The following is a 25,657-nucleotide window of genomic DNA, read 5'->3' as shown; positions in this document are numbered from 1 at the left end:
CTTCCTTTGTTGTCAGTTTTTATAGATACCTTTGCTGGATAGAATAATTCAGGTTGGCAGGTCTTTACTTTCAGGGACATCTAGGGCTTCTGTTGAGAGTTCTCATGATGTCTTTGTAAGTAGATTCGAGATTTTTCTCTAGCAGCTTTTAGCATTCTTTTTTGTTCTTTTGGCATGTCAAGTGTACTGTGCTGTGGAAAGGTTCTTTTATAAATGGCTCTTGTGCTTGCATATCTATTTCTTTCCTAGATTTGAGGCAACTTCTATTCAAATTTCATAAATTATGTCTTCATGCCTTTGGTTTTTAATTTCAGGTTTTTCTACTCTATGGATCCTTACTTAAGTGTGAACTTTTGATTACATTCCAAGGTTTTTAATGTTGCAGTCATGCTCATTTATTTTGTGTGTGTGTGAGGGCGCGCACACACACACACACACACACACACACACACACACACACACTTATAGGTGCAAGTAGCTGTGCATGTGTAAGAACCCAGAGAGGAAAATTGGGTGTTCTGCTCTTTCACTCTCTGCCTTATTCCTTTAGGAAAGGGTCTCCTATTGAGCTGGAGTTAGGCTGGTGGCCACAAGCCCCGGTGATCCTCATGTCTCTCCTGGTCCACAGCACTGCATTACATTCAAGTGCGTGGTTACACCTGGCTTTTGACATGGGCGCTAGGATCTAAATTTAGTTTTTCTTGCTCATGGAGGAAATGCTTTTGTCATCTCTCTAGTCTGATTTTTTTTCTAAAGTTGATATTTGAACATAATATTTTCTTCACTTTTCCTTCCATCCCTGATAGTTTTCTGTCTGCTTGGTCTACTCTGTTGGTAATCCTTCTCACTCCGAGGGTTTTTAATTAGCTGAGTTTTTAATTCCTGAAATTCCTGCCAGTCTTGCTTTTTATGTTGAATTTCTTTCCTACACTGCTGATGTTTCCTCCCAGACTGCTGATTTTCTCAACCATTTTGAGAGTTTTGGTTGCGAGGTGGTCTTCTCACTTCCTTCACCTCTTTACTTGTGCCCTCTTTGAGGTCACTGGTTATTTTTACAAGTAAATTTTGAATTCTTTATCCAATACTTTACCCATTCCAGTATTTTTTAATTCAGCAGTAGCAACATTATGATTGAAGAATTCCTGTCACCTTTCTTTTTTAGGTTTCTTGTTACTGTTATAATCTAGCAGTTTGGATGCCTCTTCTCAAGTTATATGGGATTCTTTCAGTGAGCAGTAACCCTCAGAAAAGAGAAAACAACTACTTGTAATAGCAGCAGTGCTAAACTGGACAGGGATAGATATGCGCCTTAGATCAACTCAAGACCACTCATACCATCCAACAAACAGATAGTGACCCTAGGACAGAGAATGGCAAAACTCCCTAAGAACGTACTACATGTTCAGAGTTATGTAAATTTAGTGTAAATGTAGAAAGAGTAAATGAATGATATAAAGGGAGAGGCCGGTGAAAGGGAAAGTAGCGAAACAGTTAAACAAACAAAGGCCAAGGAAGAATAGAAAAGGAAGCATGAAGTTATGAAGGCAGCATGGAAAGAGAAAGACAAACATTTTTTAGGGGTGGAAGAGATGGAACATCTGATCATGTGCTTGTTTGAAATGTGAGCTCAGAGCCCTAGCATCCAGTAAAAGCTGGGTGTGGCGGGCTGCATGGGTAATCCTAACACTGGGGAGGTAGAGCGAAGAGGATCCCTTGACTTCACTGGGGGGTGATTCCATCTCAAAACTTAAGGAAGACACCAGCTGCCAACCTCTGGCCTCCATAAACTTAGGCACACACAGTCATGTGCAAACCCCATACAAATACATACACACATATTTTTAATTGAAAGATTGCCCAATAATGAAAACTTCATGAACAAAATTAGATAAATGTGAGAAAGGAACAACGATGAAAGCATAAAAGTTCTGAAGAATCAAAGTCAGCCATTACTAAAAGTATAGTCAAATAAAGAGGCACAAAGAACAAAAAGGAAAACAAAAAAGGACGATTTTGCTTAAGAATAAAACTATATAATAAACCAAACCAGAAGGACGTACAAAAAGGTTAACTTAAAAGGAAGATGGGAAGTTTGAAACCACCTCCTCTCTTTTATCCAGACTCTTGTCATCACTCTATTACACAGGGGCAGCTTCCAATCTGCCTTCTTACTCAGGAGTCTTTAGCATGCCGTTTATCAATTTCTTTTAACATTTATGTTCTTATCCTTTATTTATTTATATGTGCTACCACACAAAAATTGCAATGCCTGTTCTTATACATGTTCCGTGTGCACAGGGTTGACAGCTTCGCTAAGGGAACATGTCCAGAAGTGAATATCACGTGTGGAGTTCATCTGAAAGAACCTAGGGAGTGTGTACTGGGCCCAGGAGGATAAAAACACCGCCTCTGTCCACCTCCATGTCCCCTCCCTGTGTTGACATCACTTGAGGTTGTTGTCAGCCAGGGTTAGTTTACGGATCTTAAAAGCCCACGGTGGTTTATATAAGGTTGCTTGGCGGGTGTCTCAGGGAGACTGCAGGGATGGTTCTTAGGAACCTCAGAACATGTTTTTCCAACCCTGTCTGGATCCCTGAATGGAATGTGGTATCGCTTTCCTCAAATCTCTGCAGTCTTGTCTACAAGGGCTTAGCACAATTTCTTGCACATACGCTAGTGTGCATACTATCTGTGACTGTGTTTGGGGTAAAGAGAAACATGCAACACTGTTGGTAAGACAATGGAATCTGGGGCGAAACTACCAGAGATGAATCTTGCATCTTTTCTCTAACAGTGGTGTGACCCTGACTGAGTCCCAGATCTCTCTGTGTCTCAGTCCTTACAGTAAGGAAGAGAAAATGAGTCAAAACCTGGACCAATTAGAGGAATATGTGGCATATTTTAAGCACCATATAAATGTTAGCCTTCCTAGTCTTTTCATTTCCTCCAGAATCAAGAACACTGTGGATAGGTAAGGGAAGCAACAGCATTCCCCAAGCCTTCCTTTCCTGGAAGGAGACAAACACGTGATATATATACAATTATCGTCATCTCTGGGCCAGTCTCTCACATCTACAGAAGTCACACTCCAGCCAGTGGACTGGAGTCAGCCCTGAGGAAGTGCTGCTTCTGTTCATGGCGGTGGATGGTAGTAAACGGGCTGACATAAGTCCTCTCTCATAAGCGTATTTGTCTATGAGGTGGCAGGAGGTTTCAAGTAAATTCTTTTTCTTAAATTTCCAGTTCTTCCCCCTCAACCAGAAAACATCAGGATATCCAACATCACTGACTCCACAGCTCTGATTTCTTGGACTATAGTGGATGGCTATTCTATCTCCTCTGTTATCATCCGCTATAAGGTCCAGGGCAAAAACGAAGACCAGCACATTGACGTGAAGATCAAGAATGTCACCATCACTCAGTACCAGCTCAAGGGCCTAGAGCCAGAGACTGCATACCAGGTGGATATTTTTGCTGAGAACAACATAGGATCAAGCAACCCAACCTTTTCTCATGAACTGATGACGCTTCCACAATCCCAAGGTTGGTAGAAGACTGATATCCCCATAGGGCACTTTTGGAAAGCATCAGAGAATCCTGTCTTGAGATATTTGCTCCATAGAGCTGTCATGGGTTGTCATTCATTTGTCCTAGTAAACTTTATCATCACTATATAAATCCTGAAAATCAAAATTTCTTGAGAAGGCTCTTTACTGATCCATTTTCTATTATTAAACTTAGAATTAATTAGCCTCAAAGTACATCCTATTCAACAGTCTAAGAAAAATGTGAATAATATAAATTTCAATTTTGCGGACAGAGAGGTACATAGAAACTGATGATGGGAAGCAGCTGTGTAGATACTTCAGTGGGAGGGGAGGTTCCCTGCCTTTCATTTTTTTTAAGATGAATTCTTCTTTTTCAATGACAATATGCTATTCTGAGTTTTTCTCCCTTTCTTGTGTAATCTAAATCTAAAATGGTTGTAGGTACTAAATGCATGCTAACTAAACTTCACTATTTGTACTGTAGCTCTCTGAGATGCATGATTCCATAATGCCAGGTGCACTATGCCCATTGCTTGCAGCTGGTAAAACATGTTGAATATAATTGCATGTTCCAGGGCCCCAACATCGATATAGCCACAGCATGAAGACAGATTTCTCATCTGTGCAAATGGTGCCATGTGGCACTCTTCAGTGACATATTCATGCAAAGGAATGTAGTTAGAGATATCAGAGGAAAAGGCAATTGTGCAAATGTATAATTTGGACCACAGTTTACTTTTACAGAAGATATGATAGTTCTTCATTCTGTGATCAGGGTCATATGTGATTTTAAAATGCAATAAAAGAAACTATATATTCATTGATGATTCTGGAATATTTTTGAAAAATCCAAGGAATGATGTATCTGCCAAATTATGCATGGAAATTGTAGTTCTCAAATTGCATTCTTTATCAGTTCTTCATTTTTATAAGTATTGTAGTTTGGTATAAAACACATATAGATTCATTGTATATAAAAAACAATGTGAAAATTTTAAACCAAAACACATCAAAACAACCCCCCTCACCACTCTTGATGCTTCTATGATCAATACATAGAAGGAAAGATAGATGCATATAGAACACTTTTAAGAAATGAGATCATGGATGGTGGTGGTACACACCTTTAATCCCCATACTTGGGAGGCAGAGACAGACATGTCTCCATGAGTTCTAGGCCAGCCTGGTCTACAAAGCAAGTTACAGGACATCCAGGGCAACACAGAAAAACCCTGTCTCAAAAAAATGGTATTTTAATCTGTGTCTTGATTAGTTAAAACCTACTGAGTTTAATCTCATTGGGATATAAAGGAAAGATGTAGAAGGTTTTGAAACAGTCATAAATGGATTATTTTGACATAAACCCTAAATGTAAAGCTTTATTTTTTTCCCTTATTGTTCTTTCCTAACTCCTGCCTTCAATAATCACCAAGTTCTCTCCACCCACTCTTTAAAACAGGGGAAAATACATAAAAGAGACATCATATGTAACATGAGGGCCAGCTTGTTGGGGTTTCTGTCCCACCCAATATCCCACAGCTGGCAAGCCCCAAAGAAAATCACACAGAGATCTCCATAAGATTATAAACTGATTGGCCCATTAGCTCAGTCTTCTTATTAGCTCTTGTGGCTTATATTAACCCATTATTCTTATTTATGTTTGCCACATGGCTCGGTACCTTTCTCAGCTGGGTAGGACTCATCCTGCTTTTTTTGGTCGTCTGGGCAGGAGTGCAAAAGAGCTTCCTTCTTCCCAGAATACTCCTGTTCTCATCACCCCACCTCTACTTCCTGTCTGGTTGATCCACCTATACTTCCTGCCTGGCCAATCAATGTTTATTTAAAACATGATTGACAGAATATAGACAATTCTCCCGCACCACTCATATCTTATGGGCTCTATGCTGTTGGCATCAGGACATTAAAGAGTTTCTAGGGAAACTGAGCTACAAATCACTAAAAATTAAACCACTAGTTAACTAAATAATGTTCATCCATGTGGGTCCCTACTTGGAAGCAAAGTATAACAAATGGCATCAACTGGAGGCCATTTTGAAAGCATATTTGTCAATCCTAGAGATCTTGTCACAACCATGTGGGTTAGACCCATTCCTTCTGAGTTTAGGAATAACTGAGTGTAACGTAGGAACCAGGCAGGCTGGGTGGTTATGTTCCCATTGCACTGTCTTTCCCAGCAGATGGTCTTGGCCCATCACCTAATCTAACTCAGCTGCTTCCCTTCTGCTCTCCTGCACAGCATCCACAGACTTTGGAGGGGGGAAGATGCTGCTCATAGCCATCCTTGGGTCGGCTGGAATGACCTGCCTCACGGTGCTCTTGGCCTTTCTGATCATGCTGCAACTGAAGAGAGCAAATGTCCAAAGGAGAATGGCTCAGGCCTTCCAGAACGTGGTAGTATCTCATCTTTTTCCTAGTTAATAAACACAGGCTTACCCAGAGGGAGACCTTTGCTTTAGAAGTTTTTCTTCCATCTACAATGGGAGGCAAATGACTGGAATTTCTTATTCATACCAGATGAGTTTGCGAGTGAAAAAGACAGGCTTGATAACTTCACAGAGGGCTGAAACTAAAACAGTATTCCTCCTCAAAATGTGATAAGTCAGTTGCCTGAGAGAATATTTCAGTAGAATGGACTGCTCATTTTTTTTTTGATAAAGGACATGAGGATAACCAGACCACAACATAATAGTTTATTTTCTAATTATGTGTGGCATTAAATGATTTCCCACACATTTTCCCATTCTTAGTTCCTATTTCCTATTTCTCAGCTCTCCCTCGATGCCATCACCCTCTGCTATGTGTAAGAGTTGTGTATGAATATACTTCTTTTCCTATGAACAATCTGTGGTTGGAATTTGTGGCACATGATATTGCACTTGACCAGCAGTAATTTTGGAATACCAAAAGCTGGGCATTTCTGAAGCTTATAGCTTCAAGGTCTGGAGAATACATTTGTGCCCAATGTTGCCAACTTTGTATATGAAACACCGAGCACAATGCTGTGCTTCTGGTGAAACCTAACTCATGTGTGTGAGTCCTCAAGATTCTCTTCTATGGAGGACGGAGGGACTTCAGTGTCTGAGTCCATGCCAGAGCTGGTTCGACTCTGGCTATTACTGGAGAGAAAGGATGGGGGCGGGGGCTGGGGGATACGCTGAAGCTTGTCATGGTGTCAGTGATTGGTCAAGAGTCTGCTAGTTGCCACTTGAGTTCAGGAGAACAAGAGGTGTGCTGGATTTTGCCGTAAGCACCAGTCATTCTGGGCTACAGTAGGCTCTAGAATTCAGACTTGGATGAAAGAGCATGGGATAGTAGCAAGGAGAGACTAGGCGCAAGATGGTGTTAGGAAGGGCCTCAGTGAGGCATGCCCTGGGACCGCCATGAGTTACTTTTCCACTAGAACTACAAACTGATCTCTGTACAGCAGGGTGGGATGCAAACATGTCATTCAGGCTGTCCTCTCTCCTTCTTCAGCTTTAAGGCACTGCTAATGGGCAAGGCACATGCAGCACTATAGGCCACAATTTCGTTGGCATGGGCTTGCAAGGTGAAAACTATCTGCATTCCTGTTGTAGAATTTATTTATTTTCCACCTGTGTAGATACAAACCAGATGATCTTGTGCACTTTAGGATAACAAATGGCCTGACACAAAAATGATAAATATATATATATATATATTTTTTTTCCCAGAGAGAAGAACCAGCTGTGCAGTTCAACTCAGGAACTCTGGCCCTAAACAGGAAGGCCAAAAACAATCCGGATCCCACAATTTATCCTGTGCTTGACTGGAATGACATCAAGTTTCAAGATGTCATCGGAGAGGGCAACTTTGGCCAGGTTCTGAAGGCACGCATCAAGAAGGATGGCTTACGGATGGACGCTGCCATCAAGAGAATGAAAGGTGGGTGGGTTGGAAGACAGCCTTTCCCTGGGGAGGGAGACAGCCATTTCCTGTTGAGATCTTCCCTTTGTGGCCATATAGTATTCAGCCCAGAGGTTGCAGATGTGGTTGTTGTGTGTGCAGATGCACGCCCCTTCAAAGGTGGTGTTTCCTTTATGGTGAAGCCTGTGGTAGATCAGGATGTGGATGTGAAGGACAGAGGTAGGAGCCACTCAAATACCAATAGATTGGTTCCTGGAGATTTGGGAATGCGGGTGTTCTGCCACTTGCTGCTTCTTTGGGGGAAGTGTCGTCATTTCTCACAAGACTCATTCTTGAAATTGAGTGTGCATCCGAATTACCTAGACGACTTGCTCAAAGACAGACTCATGCCCAGCCCCCACCCCATCTCCCTTGTATAGTCTCAGTTTTTGATTTGTAAGTCTGGACAAGGTTAGAGAATTTGCATCTATGTTTCTATGTGAGGCTGATTCTGTGGGTTTTCATGGTTTTTTGACCATACTACTGAACAGTGAGGACTGACTTTAAATCTGCTGCGTGCCATGTAGGATTAAGGCACCAGGAACTAAATCAAAGTATTATCTAAACTTAGAGATAGTTTCTCTCTGTCCATGGGTCTCTTTATTTCTCTCTTATTCTCTCTCTCTCTCTCTCTCTCTCTCTCTCTCTCTCTCTCTCTCTCTCTCTCTCTCTCTCTCTCTCTCTCTCTCTCTCTCTCTCTCTCTCTCTCTCCTTTCTCCCTCTCTTGCTTTGAGACTGGTCTCACTGTATCCCAGACTGACCCGAAACTCGTCTGTAACTGACCTAAAATTCAGGGCAATTCTCCTAGCTCTAATGTATATGCATGAGCAGTGATATTTTTTAAAATAAACACACACAAACAAACACTTTGCTTATTAGCCATAGATCCTTTTTCTGTTCTGCTTTGATCACAGCACGTTTAGGGAACACTGAAAACAGTAAGGAGGGAGGGGATTTGGAATACAGACTTAGGAAGTCGGCTTTTATTGGCGTCCTGCCTGAACCTGTTTTTTGTTTTTCTTATTTCATGTACTGTGAAAAAGTAGAGCAGCTTAACTGTGCGCCACTGCAGAAAATTTTCACAGGTGGAGCAATACATTCTAGATCAGCCACTGACAATATGCTGATTTTTAAGAGGCGTTGGCTCTCGAGACCAAAGCTACACTGTGAGGGTCCTGTGATAGGAGCAGGGCAGTGGGCCTGGGATGTCCGGTCCATCCCTATTACAGAAGCTTCTGACCCACCTGATCGGTTGGAACACTCTCTAAGCCTGTTCTGGTCCACACACATCCACCAGCACCCCTCCCCTGATCGTGCTCCTGTTCAAAAGCCAGCAAAGCTGACCTGTCAGCTCGGCATTAACCAACAGTCTTTCCTCCGGTCCAAACCTGATAGTTCTTCTCACCAAGTGCTACAGAAGAGACAGGACAGGAAGAGTCGAAAAGCTGCAGCTCAATTTCCTGACTCTTCAGCAATCTTAGAATATGTCCTCACGAGAGCGGTAGTGCTCATCAGGGCTGGTTTTGCATGGGAGGGGACATGGGTTAGTTTGTGGATACATCTTCCATTGGATTGCTGGTATCTAGCAAGTGAAGGCCAGGGATGCCACTGAACATCCTCCCATGCTCAAAATAGCTCCCAGTAACTCGTACTGGTCCAGTCACCCTTAGTGAGTCTGGGAAACTCTGCTTTAGACAGAGTTTACCAAACCTCTGATGGTGACTGATCCAGCAGTCCCAGGGTCCAAGACAAGACAGTTCCCTTTGGAAAGGTGCCATGTAGTGACATTACAACCCTTGTCTTCCTTTCCAGAATATGCCTCCAAAGATGATCACAGGGACTTCGCGGGAGAACTGGAGGTTCTCTGTAAACTCGGACACCATCCAAACATCATCAATCTCTTGGGAGCGTGCGAACACCGAGGTAAGATGCTCCCACCCCTGGCAGATTTGAAAAGATAAGATAGGAACATTCTGTAACAAAAGGAGGAAAGATAATAATCTTGAGAACGTTGCTTATTTTAAAGCTACAGTTTCAAGCTGAATATCTATCTAGTCCCTTGGTTAGGGGGTGCTGCTGAGGCTAAATCATTAGGTAGCTGAGTTGGCTTAGCTATGAATAGACAAGACACACACGGCTTCTTCTCACCCTTATCCTTACTAACCAAGGGAGTATTTAAAAATTGGAATTATTACTAGACAAACGCAGGAAGTCTTCCTTTAGGATCAGAAACAGCAGAGTGCATTGGCTCCTGTGAATTGAATTTTTTTATTTTTATTTTTTTGCTTTGAGTTAGAGCCTCACCATAGCCCAGGTTGGCACGGAACTCACTCTGTAACCCAGGCTAACTCTTCCAACACTGAAAAATTGGTGTTCTGAGTTTTGAAGGCACCGATATCAGCAAAGCGTGGTGATGTGAAGCACCGATAATGCTTAGGTTAAAGATGACGTCAAGTTCATATGTGACAGTCTGGGCTTTAGCTGAAGCATTTTTATTTCAGCTATATTGTAGCTTTACAACTGCTCGGTGTTCCCACAGTTTCAAACCTAGGAATCGGGATGAGTCCAACGTTTGCTGCTGTAATGTATGTAATCAGCTGAGAAGGGGGTGCACAGGCAAAACGTTTTTTAGGAGTTTGCCTCTACCGTCATGCTTCATGGGTTTGTAGTTCCCAGTCTGCGTCTCAACAAAATTCCTCATGGAAAAGTTTGCTCCTACAAAATAGAAAAGCTCCATGCTGCGCTTATTTATAAACCTGACAACCTTTTGCTGACTTTCTCGGCAAAAACATCTACAATACAAAAGAGATGACTTCTATTTCCTTGATTTCTTAATCTAAAAATATGGGTGTTTTAAGCAATATATCATCCTACGATCCAATAAGGGTGTAATTCTGAAAGCCAGATCACGTCCGTTAGATTAAATAATGAAGTAGTGACATTTGTTTTTGAGTTATTTCCTGGAAACAATAGTTGGTGTGGGACAGCAGTACTTTAAAAAAAAAAAAGTCCAGGGCTGGAGAAATGGCTCAATGGTTAAGAGCACTTGCTGCCCTTGCTGAAGACTTGGGTTTGTTTCCCACACCCACATGGTAGCTCTTAGAACCACCTGTAGCTCCAGTTCCAGAGGGATTCTAATGGCCTCTGTTGGTCTCCATGGATACCTACTCCTGTATGGTGTACATAATGCTCCCAATCAGGCACACATATGCATAAGATTAAAATAAAAATCAGACAGTAACTGAAATGGGTCTTAAAATTTTGTTTTTATCACATAATTGCTTGTATCTTAAGAAAAGAAAGCACACTCATGATTTTCCTTTCTTCATGGTATAATGGGGTTCACGTGGGAAAACTTTTCTGTCTTTCTTTAATTTCCTGGCAGGAAAGGTGGGACGAATTTCAGTTTCTTAAAAATATCTTTAAGTTCAAATCCACTTGATGTTTCAAAATGATGGCTTGGGCTCTAGTGCGTGCACACACATGTGCACGTGTACACGAATATCCTTCAAAGCAAGAAAATCATTCACTTTTACTGCTTTTTAGCAACAAGGAAACGATTAGGAAAAACAATGAGACAGGCTTTCTCTAGGAACTCTGTTGTTTTGCTTTATTCTCCTAAATTCAAGCTTTCTGATTGTATAAGCAAAACACAATTTAAAGACTAGATCCCAAAATATAATTTAAAGACTATATCCCTGCCAGGCATTTGCCTAAGGGGCACTTAGTCACTTAGTGCAATTTTCATGGGAAGAGAAGGCAGAGGAGAAAGTTATGTGCTGTGGCTCCTTCCTCTCTAGACATTTAGCCGTTGGTCCACTGCTGCTGGCGATACAGACCAGATGATGTTCCCGGCCTATGTTAGCTTCTTGATGAATCTTGAATGAAGTTAATGGCACTATGACGAATGTACCCTGGGGAGAAGAATGCCTTGGGTTCCCTACCCCAGTGTTAAGGAGTTGGTGGAAGCATTTCAGGAACAGCATGAGAGTTCACATTTGTAGCAACAGAGGAGTGGTGGGGGGGAGACTGAGTTCAGGGCTGGTCCTTTAGACAGCTGTGGGGCAGTCTCCCCCATCGCCCTCCTGTCCCTAACATCATTACTTGATATGTCTCTCTCGATCAGAATGGAGTTTGCTAGCCAATCCCCAATACCGTAACACATCGTAAAGATTCCATTGCTGTTCAGTCAGTATAAGATGACTGTCTCTCAACCCTTGCCTGCAGGCTACTTGTACCTAGCTATTGAGTATGCCCCGCACGGTAACCTCCTGGACTTCCTGCGGAAGAGCAGGGTGCTAGAGACAGACCCTGCCTTTGCCATCGCCAACAGCACGGCTTCCACGCTGTCCTCCCAGCAGCTTCTTCATTTTGCTGCCGATGTGGCCCGAGGGATGGACTACTTGAGCCAAAAACAGGTTTGTCCTAAGAACCTTGCTTCGGGCACCTTTCTGTGGAGTTCTCTCTGGAGGGCTCCCATGTGTCTAGATAGTTTTCCATTACCTTTCTTCTCTGGTTCCTTCTCAGTCTCTCTGAGTTAAGAAACTGATACTTTCCACATGCATAGAAAGACTCCAATTCCCAATACTGATGGCATATTTCTCTAAGGGCTTTAAAACCTTGTGTTTAGTGAGGTGCCCTGACCTTTTCATACTGAGGTTTGCCACTAAATAATACCAAACCACAGAGGCTCTAATTGCTGTGCAAAGCCCCGTTCTTCCTCCCACTTATAAAATGATTCTTACACAATGTGAGGAGTCTCTCGGCAGAATCTACTGTTTTGGAGTTGCGGAGGGACCTGGATACTTTAAGGGACTTGGATTCTGAAGACCTTTTAAAGGCCTTTTCATGCTGTCGTTTCTTGTGCATCTCTCTAAGTCCTTGACCCAGAACATTCTGCTAACAAAATGAAGACTACACCAAGCATTATTCTGAAGATACATGATCTTTTGAAATTTTAGTTTATCCACAGGGACCTGGCTGCCAGAAACATTTTAGTTGGTGAGAACTACATAGCCAAGATAGCAGATTTTGGATTGTCACGAGGTCAAGAGGTCTATGTGAAGAAGACGATGGTGAGTTCTGAACACAGAGGACCTCTGTGTCCCCCTAGAATATCATTGCTGTGGCGACTGATGCATCTGGCAGTGTCCCCATGGGTATTGTGAGGCCCCTTCAGCATTCTTTCAGATTTGGGTTCCTAACATGACACTGTTGTCACTGAGGACATACACAATTAATTCTCTTAAGAGGCTCTTGGTTTTGTTGATAAAATAATTTTAAAGTGGACCCAGAATGGAACCCAAGGACAACTCATTAAATTAAAGAGATGGGTGGGGCCCTGCATGTTAGGGTGAAAGGGTTGGAGGAAGGAAATGGAAGAGAAGGAGGGAAAAGGTTACATATTTAATGTGTACAAGTGAAAGATACACCCTAGAGGGCAGGGTGGACATCCCAAGAAAGAGAGTCAAGTACCTAGGACTTCGTTTCCTGTCCTTTTTACTGGACAGGGCAGAAAATTGTCCTTCTCTAAGGTGACATGGCTTTTGGAATGAAAGTAATAACTACACTTACCTGTCAGGAGATGTGTAAGCCTTTGTTTCTTTGGTTGAGCCTGTGGTCATGTCAGAGCGGCTCTGGGTGACCGGCACTGAGGATACGGCTGAGCTGGGGACTAATAGCTGTACTCACTGTCGTCACTTTGCGCTAAGCTGTGTGGCCTGGGTAAAGCCCTGCTATTGGCTTGCTTTGATCTGGCAGCTTGTTGCAAGCAGTGGATGGGTGTTCATTACTCACTGGAGTTATAAGGAACCTAGAGATTTCCTACTATAGTGCTTGATAGCAACCTTTCAGTTTTTTAAAAATCTCTCATCTATCACGATAATTTACTGATCACCGGCCACGTCATGTGTCTCAAAGGCTACTCGTATATCTCCAGGGTACCTGGGAAGCAGGTGACTGAAGAAGAAGCCTTTACCCTCTCCTTCCTGCCCATTCCTCTATCGTGTCCTCTTTTCTCAAATAAAGAGGCTTCGTCATGGTTAGCCATGCAATGGAATGTTTAAGCCTCATGGTCAGGTTGTTCTGTCTGTATCCAGTCTAGACCTGATGAGCTGCCAGTCCCCAAGCCTGAATCGCAAACAGGGCAGGGAAATGAAAACCTGTGGAACAAATAAGGGAAGTATGCTGTCACAAGAAGACCCTCTAGAGACGCTGTAACTTATAAAGGCCTGTTTATGATTGTCCTCTCAGTAAAAGATACATCCAATCAGCCCAAATCAAAGCTAATTAAAGCACTCTTTCCTTGTGATACTCGCTCTACCAAACAAGATTTTACATTCGAATACAAGATCCGAGCAGAATGGAACATGTAGTATTTGAAGCTGAGAGAAGTCAGATTGATCATCCTTTGTTACCCACTCAAGAATAAAAAAGCCCTGAATGCCATGTCCCATAACACCATCACACTGATGGTACATTCCCTAGGTGGGCAGAACATGGGTGGGTAGTGCAGGGGCAAGCCCTGCGTGGCCACCATTCTGGCAGTCGTCTCCAGTGGCTTGGCTTTGTCTCTCCCGGCTCTGCTGATCATCTCTAGGACTCAGTTTTTCTGGGACATCCCCACTTGTCACGAGAAGGTCTTTGAGTCTGTGCCTCTGGCCTCTTAACAAGGCTCAGGACTCTGCATCATCCTAAACATGCTTCCCTTTCTTTGCAAAACACTTGTTTCAGTTACTGACAGAGCAGAAAATACTGAATCCTTTCTAAAAAGGAAGTATCCCTAAGTAGTCACTTTGACATATCACTTTGATACATTTTTTATAAATGACCCCTGTGCTATTTATTCCTACGTCTATATAGTTATAAGCTTAGATGTCGTCATCATTTCTAATCTTCTATTCCTGATTCTTGAGGAGTGTGTATAGCGGAGCCTTACGTGTCCCCGCATGGCCCTTTAGTCTTGCATCAGCACCCTCAGGAGATGCAGGTGGCTCCCTGAGAACAAGCTTCTGGAAAAGCCCTTCGTTCCTGGTCCCGGGAGATGGTGCCCCATTCAGTGCAGTGTTTCTCCTTAAAGAAGGGGGAGCTGTCACTTGCCCACATAGTCCAGCTCCCCAGCTCTTCACCCTAGTCCGCAGAATCACCTTCCTGGCCTCACTCTGGCATTTGGTCGTTTGTAATCCCAGCTGAGGGCTTGGGAGGGTATGTGTTGGGTGATGTTTAGTTTCATGTCCTGAAATGCCATTTGGATGCCTTTCTCAGATCCTCAGTGAAGGTACTCTTTGGCTTGACATCTCATAAAAGCAAAAGTTTCTCTCAGGGCTCAGGAGGAAAGGATGCTGCTCGGGCAGAGCAGTCAGGACTGAATTCAGTCTCCCAGAGGCAGGGTAAAGTGCTTAGCAGCAACACAGACTGGGAACAGAAGGCAAGATGGTTGCAGGGAAGGAAGGGTTGGAAAGGAAAAAACTAGACGGTGGGCAGCAAGATGCCGCCCCACAGCAAAATGGCTGCTTTTTCAGGTGCAATTTCGAAATCAGTGGTTTGAACCTTACAATCATCAGCAAAACTTTCAAAAATAGATTCTGAGTCCTACCTTCTAGACATAGACTAGGTCTACAGTATCGAAAAATAATTCCCTCCTTTGTCCTAAGACTCAAATCCAGTTAGAAAGTCACCCCCACAGTCCTGTTACTATCGCGTTGATTAGTGTATCTTATTGAAAGGTCAGTGTTATAGCAATGCAGGTTCTATATCCGGGTAAGTCCATTGACGCCTTTTCTCCCCTAGCAGCCTTTGTGTTCCCTTTCAGCACTATGAAAACTAGGGAAGTTCTCTGCTCAGTTCTAGCTTTCTCTAAGTCCTACAGCCAGTGTGCTGTGTCTTCAGCAATAGGGTCTTTTAGTTTAGTTATGGAGGAACAATGGCAATAGCCAATGTTGATTTTGGAGTGTCCGGGACCTCACTGACCAATAACTCATAAGAAGGCATCCCATGCTTGGTACTAAGATTCTCATTTAATAACCCAAGCCCTCTGGGGGGGGAGCATTGTCTACCCATGTAGGGTGGCTCTGTTCCAAGTCCTTTTGAATTACACTTTTAATTAGCCTACAATACAGTATATTGCCAAAACTATTTTTATTTTGGTTAGCCTGATCCCGTCCCCTTCACCCCAACCCTTGCTTATACCTTACACTCTCTATTTTTCCTCCCTTCTACTGCCATAATCACATGGGTTCTACTCCCTGCTCCCTATTTGAAGGTCCTTTCCTGTCCCTACTTGCATGTGCCGGTTTTAGTTTCCTGTCCTGCACAGACACTCCAGATTAAACACACAAATCTAAAAATTGAAAGCTAGGATCCAGGTGTTTATCTGTCTGGGCCTACTATTTTTTCTCAGCCCTCATAGCGATCGTAGTGTTGAAAGCATTACTATGAGCCGCACTAAGCAGTTTTATGTTGCACTATCATTAACAGACAACAGGCATCACCTCACTGATGTATTGTGAGATCATTTATAATAATTACAGTCAGTTCGAGTAAGTAACAATGATACTTAGTCGATACTTTCAGGCAAAGTGCTCAGATAGACACAGACTTAGCAATTACAACAGTTGAATTGCCCCAGGTACAGGAACAAGTGTGTGGAAGCACAGAGACGGCTCCCTGAACCAACCCCAGGGGCAGTCATGGAGGGTTTCCTGGAGGAGGTCAGCTCCTGAGTGACGTAATGAACGTTGAGAGGATACTGGATATGAAGATGAACGGCATGAACTAGAGGATAGGGCTGATACAGGGGTCTAGAGTCAAAGAAGAGTATTGACTTTGGGGGATTAAATAATACAGCGAGGATGGGGATTCAAGTTCAAGGTTGGAGGAGACAGCAGGGATAATGTCTTGAGGATCCTTGAATTCTAGTCAAAGCTTGTAAAACTCAGGGAAGGACTTGTGATCTTGGGACATGGATGCTAAAGAATGTATTTTAAGGTTAAAAAGATACACATACTTAAAAGAGTCATTTAGAACAATCATTCTGTATAGAGAACAGGTCGTTAAAGGGTGAGATCTATCAGGTAGAGAGTTCACTGAAGAGGATGCTATCGCCGGGCAGGGGCTGAAACAAGGGGATGGGGACAGCAAAAGAGGACAGGGCCCAAAGAAACCAAATACAGAAAACCTGAAAGCACATGTGGAGCCTTGGCAGTAAGGAAGTCAAAGCCTGTGGGGTTGAGGGGGGCGGGACGAGCAAGCAGTTGGTGTGACTGTACTTTCCATTCTGTGGCTGCAATGCAAGAGCGAGTTAGAGGAGCCCCGTGGGAGGTGTGCTCAGGGTGGCATAGAAAGAAGGGAAGTGTGAGTGTGAGAGAGAATACTGAGTGAGCAGGGAGATGGGAGGATCCTTTCAAACCTGAGCCGAAAATACAGAATTCTCCCTTGGGGCTCACAGCCATTCCACAAAGAAATGGGAGAGGACTGTTTAGAACCACCCTGGAGATGAGAGGAGCTGGTCTCTAGAAGGCACCTTGAGAGAATGCCTGCAGAGGTGGGTTGTGGAAGATCCCCAGAGCCTTCTGATTTAATAGGCTGATGTTCACTCTTGAAAGTTTGGGCATATCTCTGGACAGGGGAGAGGGAAGAAGGGAGAAGCGGATCTCTTAATAGTGAGCCATGATTATTGGGTTGCGTTAGAAGCTTCCACACCACAGAGAATTTGATGGAAGTAGCAACAAGCCTCCAAAGGTCCACAGTATCCAGGCTCTATCTCATTTCACCCAGCCTGAACACAGTAAGACACTGAATGATCTATTACCTGTGGCCTAAAACATTTCCCTTCCCTATCATCAGACGCCTAAGGGAGCCCAGACATGTTCGCCTCTGGAAAGAAATCCATGGCCTGTCCTAAGGTGGTTTCTACAGCTCAGCCCTCGCCCCTTGTTCCCGTTATCCCCTTTCACATTACAGTTATATATTCCATTTCTGTGCCTGTCCCTATGTAAAAACCTGCGGGTGCCCCTGAAAGCCACGAGGTAATCAGGTGAATAGCTGAATGACTATCAAACGTGCACATTCACATAGATTGGCCCACGTCAGACTCCCTGGGGTAAGGCTTACATTATCTGCATGCCTTTGAAATTGAAAACATGCCTGTGGCTGGAAATTCACACCAACTCTTCACAGGTTTGCTGGGCCTTACGTCTGGAATTGTAAACACAAAGCCCTTCCCGCGTAAGTGATATCTCATTGGTTCTCTCTAGGGAAGGCTCCCAGTGCGCTGGATGGCAATTGAGTCACTGAACTACAGTGTCTACACAACCAACAGTGACGTGTAAGTACATGCCTTACCGCTAGGGAGTTTTTCTAGAAAAGTACACATTGAAGTTCTACAGAGAAGCGGGGACAGCCTGTACCCCGAGGAGGAAATAGAATCAAAGGAAATGAAGACCCAGATTGGGTCTGCTGTAAAATTACAGGTGTCAGGTCTGAGGGTATTCTTCACCCATCACATACAGACTTCAGGTGATGACCTCTAAATTCATGACCTCTAAAGAGAGAAAGGGCATAGGGCCTCCCCATGATTCTACTCCCTGGCTCTATAGTAATAGGGCCGTGTCTTCCTGCAGCCTGCATGACAAGTCACCTTGCCTTGGACACTCTTTGCAGGAGGAGAAAGTGAAGCCAGGAGGGTGGGGATGCCTGTCCCGGAGGCCTTACTGAGGTCTGAGGGAGGATGAGCCTGTCATTCACTGTGTCCTCACTGCAGACAAGCACATAACTAGGGTCTCCCCACTTTTCGAAGACTCTTCTTAGGGGTTCCACATGTTCAGTAGTTCATAATGACCATTTAAACATCAGACAGGGAGAAGGGACGCAACTCCCAGCTGTCTGGTGTGGAATCCATGGTCTTCTTGCATTCTCTGCTTCCTGGGCTAAGGGATGGGAGACGTGAGTCTTTCTCATTGCAGTCCACTGTTGACCCAGAGGAGCTCATGCTGCGTGCCCGGCCTCACCCTAGACCAGTATACTATTAGCATTTCCTCTTTTGATAAAAGCTTTCTTGCCAGGGCTTGTGGGGCAGAGACCTGAGGTCACCCTATTAGCTGATCACTTGTCTTATGCTGTCCCTCCCGCAGATGGTCCTACGGTGTATTGCTCTGGGAGATTGTCAGCTTAGGTGAGTATTTAATTTACCCAGTCGTCGAAACACTGTGCAAAGGGCGTGAACCCTCCAGAACTTCCTCGTAGCCTAATTCCACCGAGCACTACTTAATTTTTCTAATGCTGCCAGGTGGAACCTGTGAATAGAAGTGTTTCCGAAGATGAGTACAATTGCCCACACTTCTCTTTCTAAAAGCTGTGTGTTGACATCATACTTAACATGAAGGGTCTCATGGCTGTGAGCTTCACTATAAATTGTTTCTGTCTGTGCATACATGTCGGAGAGCTGTAATCAGTTCCTCACAACTGGAGATGGGTACTATGTAGTCTGTAGAAACCCCATCTCAAAGGCTATTTAGTAGTGCAGGATAAAGCACATGCCCCAAACCAAACACTTCATGTATGACATGAAACTGGTTTTACAAATAAGTATTTTTTAAACCATAGGTGCTATATTGAAAAGTAATGAGCGATATTATAGAATTTCTCTTCATTGGGTTTATATTCCAAGTTTTTCCATGATAAATATATAGCTTTTCTAATTTACGCTGTACAGTAACTATTGCTGATAAACTAGGATTTGCGTAAATACGAACTTATATGTCATTGGTACCTGTGATGTGCTCTGCATAGACTCAGGGAAGAGAAGCGGCACTGTTGGGAATGAAGCCTTGGTGGGTCCACCGGCGGAGTGGCAGTGTTGTGGGTGTTTACTGATATAAGCCTAAGCCTGTTGCACAGTGGGGTTGTGGAGGGAGGCAATGGCGTGATCACCTTCTCTATATCTTCCTACTCCTCCCTGCTTAGCATTGGGCAGAAAGCACAGCTTTCTGTGTCTGTGGGACTCACACGTCCTACTTCCTGTGTTCCAGGAGGCACCCCCTACTGCGGCATGACGTGTGCAGAGCTCTACGAGAAGCTGCCCCAGGGCTACAGGCTGGAGAAGCCTCTGAACTGCGATGATGAGGTGTAAGTCAGGCCGGGCTGAGGCTCTCCCTCCCTTCTCCATGTGAGTCACATGGAGAAGTCGTTAGATACTTTAACACACCTGTATTGAGATCTCAGCGAGGTGAAAAGGGATTCCTGCTAGGAAGACCACTATGTGATGGGCAGTAAGTAGCAGTTGTCCCTGCTACTTACATCTAGGAGAGTTGTGACGGAACTGCTCTCGACAAGGCTGAGAGAAGGAAGGACAAGGATGGAAGAGCATGAAATACACAAAATCGTTCATGAACAAAGTCATGCAGACTTTTTATTCAGGTTGGAGTAGAGATTTCAGAGTTACTCCATTAAGCAAAAGCTTGATCACACTCTTGCTTCTTTTGAGATTAATTTTCACAAGGAAGATCAATTCATGTTAACGATGCTTCCGTTCCAGAACTAGTCAGCAGAAATCCCTGAGTGACATGATTTCAAGAGTACTAGGTCATAGGTTGAACAAGCAGGACATTGTGCAAACTTTAAGAGAGAAGGAGATGCTACTACTTCCCCTGGTACAAGAGGAGTAAACGTAGGTCACCCTGGACAGACATGAGTGATCAAGGGACTCCAAGAGGATGTGAATAAATTCTGGAATAGAGGTTGTAAAAACACAGTTGAATGAAAAATGAAAGTTCGGCTATGAAAATGTATTTTTATAAAATGAGAATCTTTGGAGAAAATCCAAAATGAAAATTTTAGGAATTCAAATGAAAGTACAGAGAAAAGTCTAGTCAATGATTGGATCAAGTGGAAAACAGAATTATCATGTCTTGAAGACAGGATAGAGGAATCAAATAACTCAATCAAAAACATGTTAAATCTTAAACAAACAAACAAAAACAACTGAGGACTAGAACACACATACGATACTGTAAAAAGACCGAGCCTACTAAATCATTGGAAGTAGAAGAAACCCAAGTCAAAGGTACAGAAAATATTTTCAACAAAATCAAAGAAGGAAACTCCACAAATCTAAGAAAGAGATGCCTATCAGGTACAAAAGGCATTTAGAACATCAAGTAGAACATGGAAACTCCCTATGTCGTATGATAGTCAAAACACTAAATGCAAAGGGAAAAAAGGATGTTGGAAGCTGTAAGAGTGCAAGATCAATCCATGTATATAGAAAGGCCCATCAGAATAACAGCTGATGTTTTCCATAGAGACTATGAAAGCCAGAAGGGCTTAGATGGATGTTCTACAAGTTATGAAAGAACAGAGTTACTAGCAGAGACTACAGCAAGCAAAACTGTCAGTGAAAATTGAAGGATAAAGGAAAGCTTTATATGATAAAAATATTTTAAAATTTTATGACTAAGCTTTCCCTACAGAGGATGTTAGAAGACAAGATTTAAACATATCTAAGAAGACACAGAGAATAAAAAAATTCCAGATGTTAAATCAAAATAGGTATAACAAAACACCACAAAGTAATAAAATAAGGGGAACTAATAAACACTGTTTAATAATAATTAATATTTCAGTATCAATTCCCCTAATAAAAAAGACAGATTAACAGATTGTATTTAAAAAACAGCATCTGGGGTTGAAGTGATGGCTCAGACATTAAAGAAAAAGACTCAAAATCTTTATTTTCTTAAATAGATGCCATCATTTTGCTGTATTCTTAAAAAAATAGTCATCATCTACAATAAATACCACTTTAGGTTAAAGTGATGAAAAATCATTTCAAGCAAATGTAACTAAGAACCATGAAGGAATAACTGTTCTAATATCCAACAAAATATTCTTAAAACCAAAATAGTTCTAAGAAAGCGACACCTCATTCTCATTAGAGCAGTGGTTCTCACTTCTCCTACTGCTGTGACCCTTTAATACAGTTCCTCATGTTGCAGTGACCCCAACCATAAACCTATTTCGTTGCCACTTCATAACTCTAATTCTGCCACTATTATGAATCTTAATATAAATATCTGTGTTTTCTGATGGTCTTAGACAACCTCTGTGAAAGGGTCATTTGGCCACTAAAGCGGTGGCAACCCACAGGTTGAGAACTGACACATTAAAGAAAACGTACAGAAGAATGTTACAGTCTTAAACATTTATACATCAAACATAAGAGCACCTGATCTCATAAAAGAAATACTATTAGATCTTAAGACCACTAATGGACCACAACACAGTGAGAGTGGGTGATTTCAATTCCTCTCTGTCATCAGTAGACAGGTCATTCAGAAATCCTGAAGATAAAAGACATCTTAAGTCAGAGACCCAATAGATACCTGCAGAACATTCCACACAAACTAAGGAATATACATGCTTCTCAGCAGCCCATGCAACTTTCTGGAAAACCTGCCACATACTAGCACACAAGGCAAGTCTTACAAGTAGAGGAAAATTAAAATCACATTCTGTGTTCTATCTGACCACAATGGAATAAAGCCGGATATTAACAGCAATTGAAACAACAGAGATTACAGAAATTAAACAACACAATTCTGAATGGTAATTGGGCCAAGGAAGAAATCAAGAATGAAATTTAAAATTTTTTTAATTGAGTGAAAATAAAAACACAATATGCAAAAGTCTATGGGACACAATGTAGGTGGGCAACAAAGGAAGATTTATAACAGTAAGTGCCAATATCAAAAAAGCTTTAGAAATGTAAGATTAATAACAATGTATCTGAAGTCCTTGTAAAAATAAGAGCAATCGGCCGGGCGGTGGTGGCGCACGCCTTTAATCCCAGCACTCGGGAGGCAGAGGCAGGCGGATCTCTGTGAGTTCAAGGCCAGCCTGGTCTACAAGAGCTAGTTCCAGGACAGGCTCCAAAGCCACAGAGAAACCCTGTCTCGAAAAACCAAAAAAAAAAAAAAAAAAAAGAGCAATCATATCTAGAAACATATAATAAAAATAGGGGCTGAAATCAATAAAATATAAATGAAAACATGCACAAAATAATCAATGCAAATAAAAATAGGAAGATGAAATGTAATAAAGGGGAGGTTCTTTGAAGAGATTATGCCTGTCAGCGTCATGACCATACATCCCTCAGTGACTAACTTTCCTTTCCCTCCTGCCCCACGCTAAGGCAGAGCTGTGTCTGAAGCACAGTAGGAGTTGATCCTATCTTTCATTCCTTATGTTCAAAGGTATGACCTAATGAGACAGTGCTGGCGGGAGAAGCCTTATGAGAGACCATCCTTTGCCCAAATACTGGTGTCCTTAAACAGGATGTTAGAAGAGCGGAAGGTGAGCACAGTTTGATGCAGATGCCCTTGCCCTGGAATTTTCATGTATCCAAGGTGATCTGTTATTAAAAAATCACTGGAACAACTCAACAAGCTATTCTGAGAAGAGCCTTAGGCATTACAGCATGATGGATACACTCCCTAATTTTGAGGAGATAGAATTTAGGGGGAAATAAGATTTCTCTGTAAGATACAGTCATTCACACATACACTAAAATACAACCTGCAAATAGTCTATTAGAGCTGGAAGGAATCTCATTCATGTAGCCTGCCCTTTAGTTTTATCAGTGAAGAAACAAAGAAGTAAAGTGATCTGGCCAAGAATACAGACACAGCAAAGTCAGCCTATAGTACAGTGTCTGGAGGGTAAGAAAGTCTATTGAAACATTTTAAAAGGTGATTGATTGCCTGTACCATTTTAGGGGTCAACAGAAAAGTCTAGGTTACCAGGAGAGATGAAGAGTAAGTGTAGTCAGAGGACAAGCCTACACCAGCTGATCTTTTCAGGAGAGGCCAATGAGACACTAAAGATACTCAGAAACTACGGCTACAGGGTGTAGGGAATCTTATTTAGAAGCCATGGGATACACTCAGAAAAAACATTGTCAACTACACAGAGGGATTGAGAGCTGGTGTCCCCCCCAACTATGAAAGATAAACCAAAGGGCATTGACCTAACTGCCCCTGGCAGAGGCAGAAGCAGTGCAGCGTGGGTCTGATCCTTTCTCATTTTTTCAGACGTATGTGAATACCACACTGTATGAGAAGTTTACCTACGCGGGAATCGACTGTTCTGCCGAAGAAGCAGCCTAGAGCAGAACCCTTCATCTTCAGCTGCCGTTTGCCCTTCGCTGGCGTGAGAGCGCCTTGATACCTGTGCTAAGCGAGCAGCCCTCTGCCAAGAGATGTGCCATAGAACTGTACATATTGTGCTATGTGTTTGGGACCCTCAACATAAAGCCCGTGCGGACCTGACTCTAACGTGACTGTATATACTGCTCGGAGGAAGAATGTGCGGAGATCGGAATGCCTGTTTGTGGTTTCAGAGAATATATTTTTCTAAAAACACGGATTGCACAGGAAGGTGTGAGTGCAGATACTGTAACGCAGAATTTGTTATTGTCCTAGATGTGTTTTTTATATTTACCTCTATAATTGAATGCTATAAAAAAGGTTCTGCTGTGTACACATACAATACTGTTAATAAGCCTAACAATTCCCTTGACAGCACAGGAAGAAACGTGAGGGAAACATACAGATTATATAAGAATGTGGGTTACTCCCCAGGAGTCTGAAGAGAGGGTCTCTCCATTTTGCCCCTCACCTACAGAAGCCAGTTCATTTGGTCAGGTGACAGTTTGTCCTGTGTTTCTACAGCACACAAGTTATTCCAAATTGTTACCACCTGAAAACTTCCTTAGGAGACTAAGAACATTTAGAGATATAAGCAAGGTCAATATGTTGATTGGTGGGACTTTTAGTCTCTCTAATAATCTGTTGTATATTCTAAGGAGTAAAACTAGGAATTTAGGAACGATGTGTGACATTTGTGACATGGAGTTACTATTCCCACATGTATCGCACACTGACGTATCCCTACATGTATTGCACACTGTAAAAGTTTGTAGTTTTGATCATCTGTGAATTTACTGTTGGTGCAGTAGCCACTTGCTGCATTGGTTCTTCCTGTAGGTGAATAAATGTCTCATCTACCCACATCCTGTCCAGGAATATATCTCATAGGTATTGGAAATATATTTCTAAGAAGATGTCTTAAGATGCATGGAGTAAGTGAGTTTATGACCCTGGACAGGAATGCAAAACACACAAGGCCAGTAGGTGCTACAACTCTACCTCTTAATTCATTGTCTTGTCTTAAGGGAGTATACCTCCAAATGCATTCTGTTTTAATGATTTTTTATTATTTTTATTGTACTATATATTTTTCTCCACTTCCCTCTCTTCCTCCCTCTCCCCTTCTACTCTATCCCATTGACCCCCATACTCCCAATTTACTCAGGAGAACTTGTCTTTTTCTCCTTTCTACATAGATCCCTCTATGTCTTTTTTAGGGTCCTCTTCATTGTCTAGGTTCTCTGGGGTTGTGGACTGTAGACTTATTTTTCTTTGCTTTATGTCTAAAAGTAACTTTTGAGGGAGCACATATTATATTTGTCTTTCTGGGCCTAGGTTACCTCACTCAATATGGTTTTTTCTAGATCCATCCATTTGCCTGCAAATTTCAAGACATCATTATTTTTTTTTTTTTTACCACTGAATAGTACTACATTGTGTAAATGTACCACATTTTCCTTATCATTTCTTTGGTCGAAGGGCATTTAGGTTGTTTCCAGGTTCTGACTATAACAAACAAAGCTGCTATGAATAGTTGAGCACATGTCCTTGTGGCATGATTTAGCATCCTTTGCATATATACCCCAAAGTAGTATTATTGGGTCTTGAGGAAGGTTGTTTCCTAATTTTCTGAGAAATCGCCACACTGACATCCAAAGGGGTTGTACCAGCTTTCATTCCCACCAGCAATGCAGAAGTGTTCCCTTTTCCCCACAACCTCTCCAGCATAAGTTGTCATCAGTGTTTTGATCTTGGCCATTCTTACAGGTGTAAGATGAAATCTCAGAGTTGTTTTGATTTGCATTTCTCTGATGACTAAGGATGTTGAACATTTCCTTAAGTGTCTTTCAGCCATTTTAGATTCCTCTGTTAAGAGTTCTCTATTTAGGTCTGAACTCTGTTTTTTTTTTTTTTTTTTTAAATGGATTATTTGTTCTTTTGATGTTGAGTTTCTTGAGTGAT

At 42.4% G+C, this 25,657-nt stretch overlaps 1 protein-coding gene across 2 annotated transcripts in view; it reads left to right on the top strand.

Annotated features, from left to right (window-relative positions):
• Tek (TEK receptor tyrosine kinase) overlaps positions 1–24,558 on the top strand; it is a 97,349-nt gene extending 72,791 nt beyond the window's left edge. The window contains exons 13-23 of one of the 2 annotated variants that reach the window (XM_038334959.2): positions 3,244–3,543; positions 5,806–5,957; positions 7,262–7,472; positions 9,306–9,416; positions 11,721–11,911; positions 12,455–12,568; positions 17,747–17,817; positions 18,623–18,663; positions 19,520–19,616; positions 22,742–22,841; positions 23,579–24,558. In XM_038334959.2, coding sequence (XP_038190887.1) covers positions 3,244–3,543; positions 5,806–5,957; positions 7,262–7,472; positions 9,306–9,416; positions 11,721–11,911; positions 12,455–12,568; positions 17,747–17,817; positions 18,623–18,663; positions 19,520–19,616; positions 22,742–22,841; positions 23,579–23,653 — 1,463 coding nt within the window. In that variant the 3' untranslated portion in view covers positions 23,654–24,558. Of the gene's footprint in view, positions 1–3,243; positions 3,544–5,805; positions 5,961–7,261; positions 7,473–9,305; positions 9,417–11,720; positions 11,912–12,454; positions 12,569–17,746; positions 17,818–18,622; positions 18,664–19,519; positions 19,617–22,741; positions 22,842–23,578 lie in introns of both variants that reach the window. The other variant, XM_038334958.2, reaches the window with a different exon arrangement.
• Positions 24,559–25,657: the final 1,099 nt, after the last annotated feature.

The sequence above is a fragment of the Arvicola amphibius genome, chromosome 6 (genome assembly GCF_903992535.2).
Source record: "Arvicola amphibius chromosome 6, mArvAmp1.2, whole genome shotgun sequence".
Taxonomy (NCBI): domain Eukaryota; kingdom Metazoa; phylum Chordata; class Mammalia; order Rodentia; family Cricetidae; genus Arvicola; species Arvicola amphibius.
The sequence above is the reverse complement of the archived record's forward strand: the minus strand, read 5'-3'. Positions and strand labels throughout refer to the sequence as shown.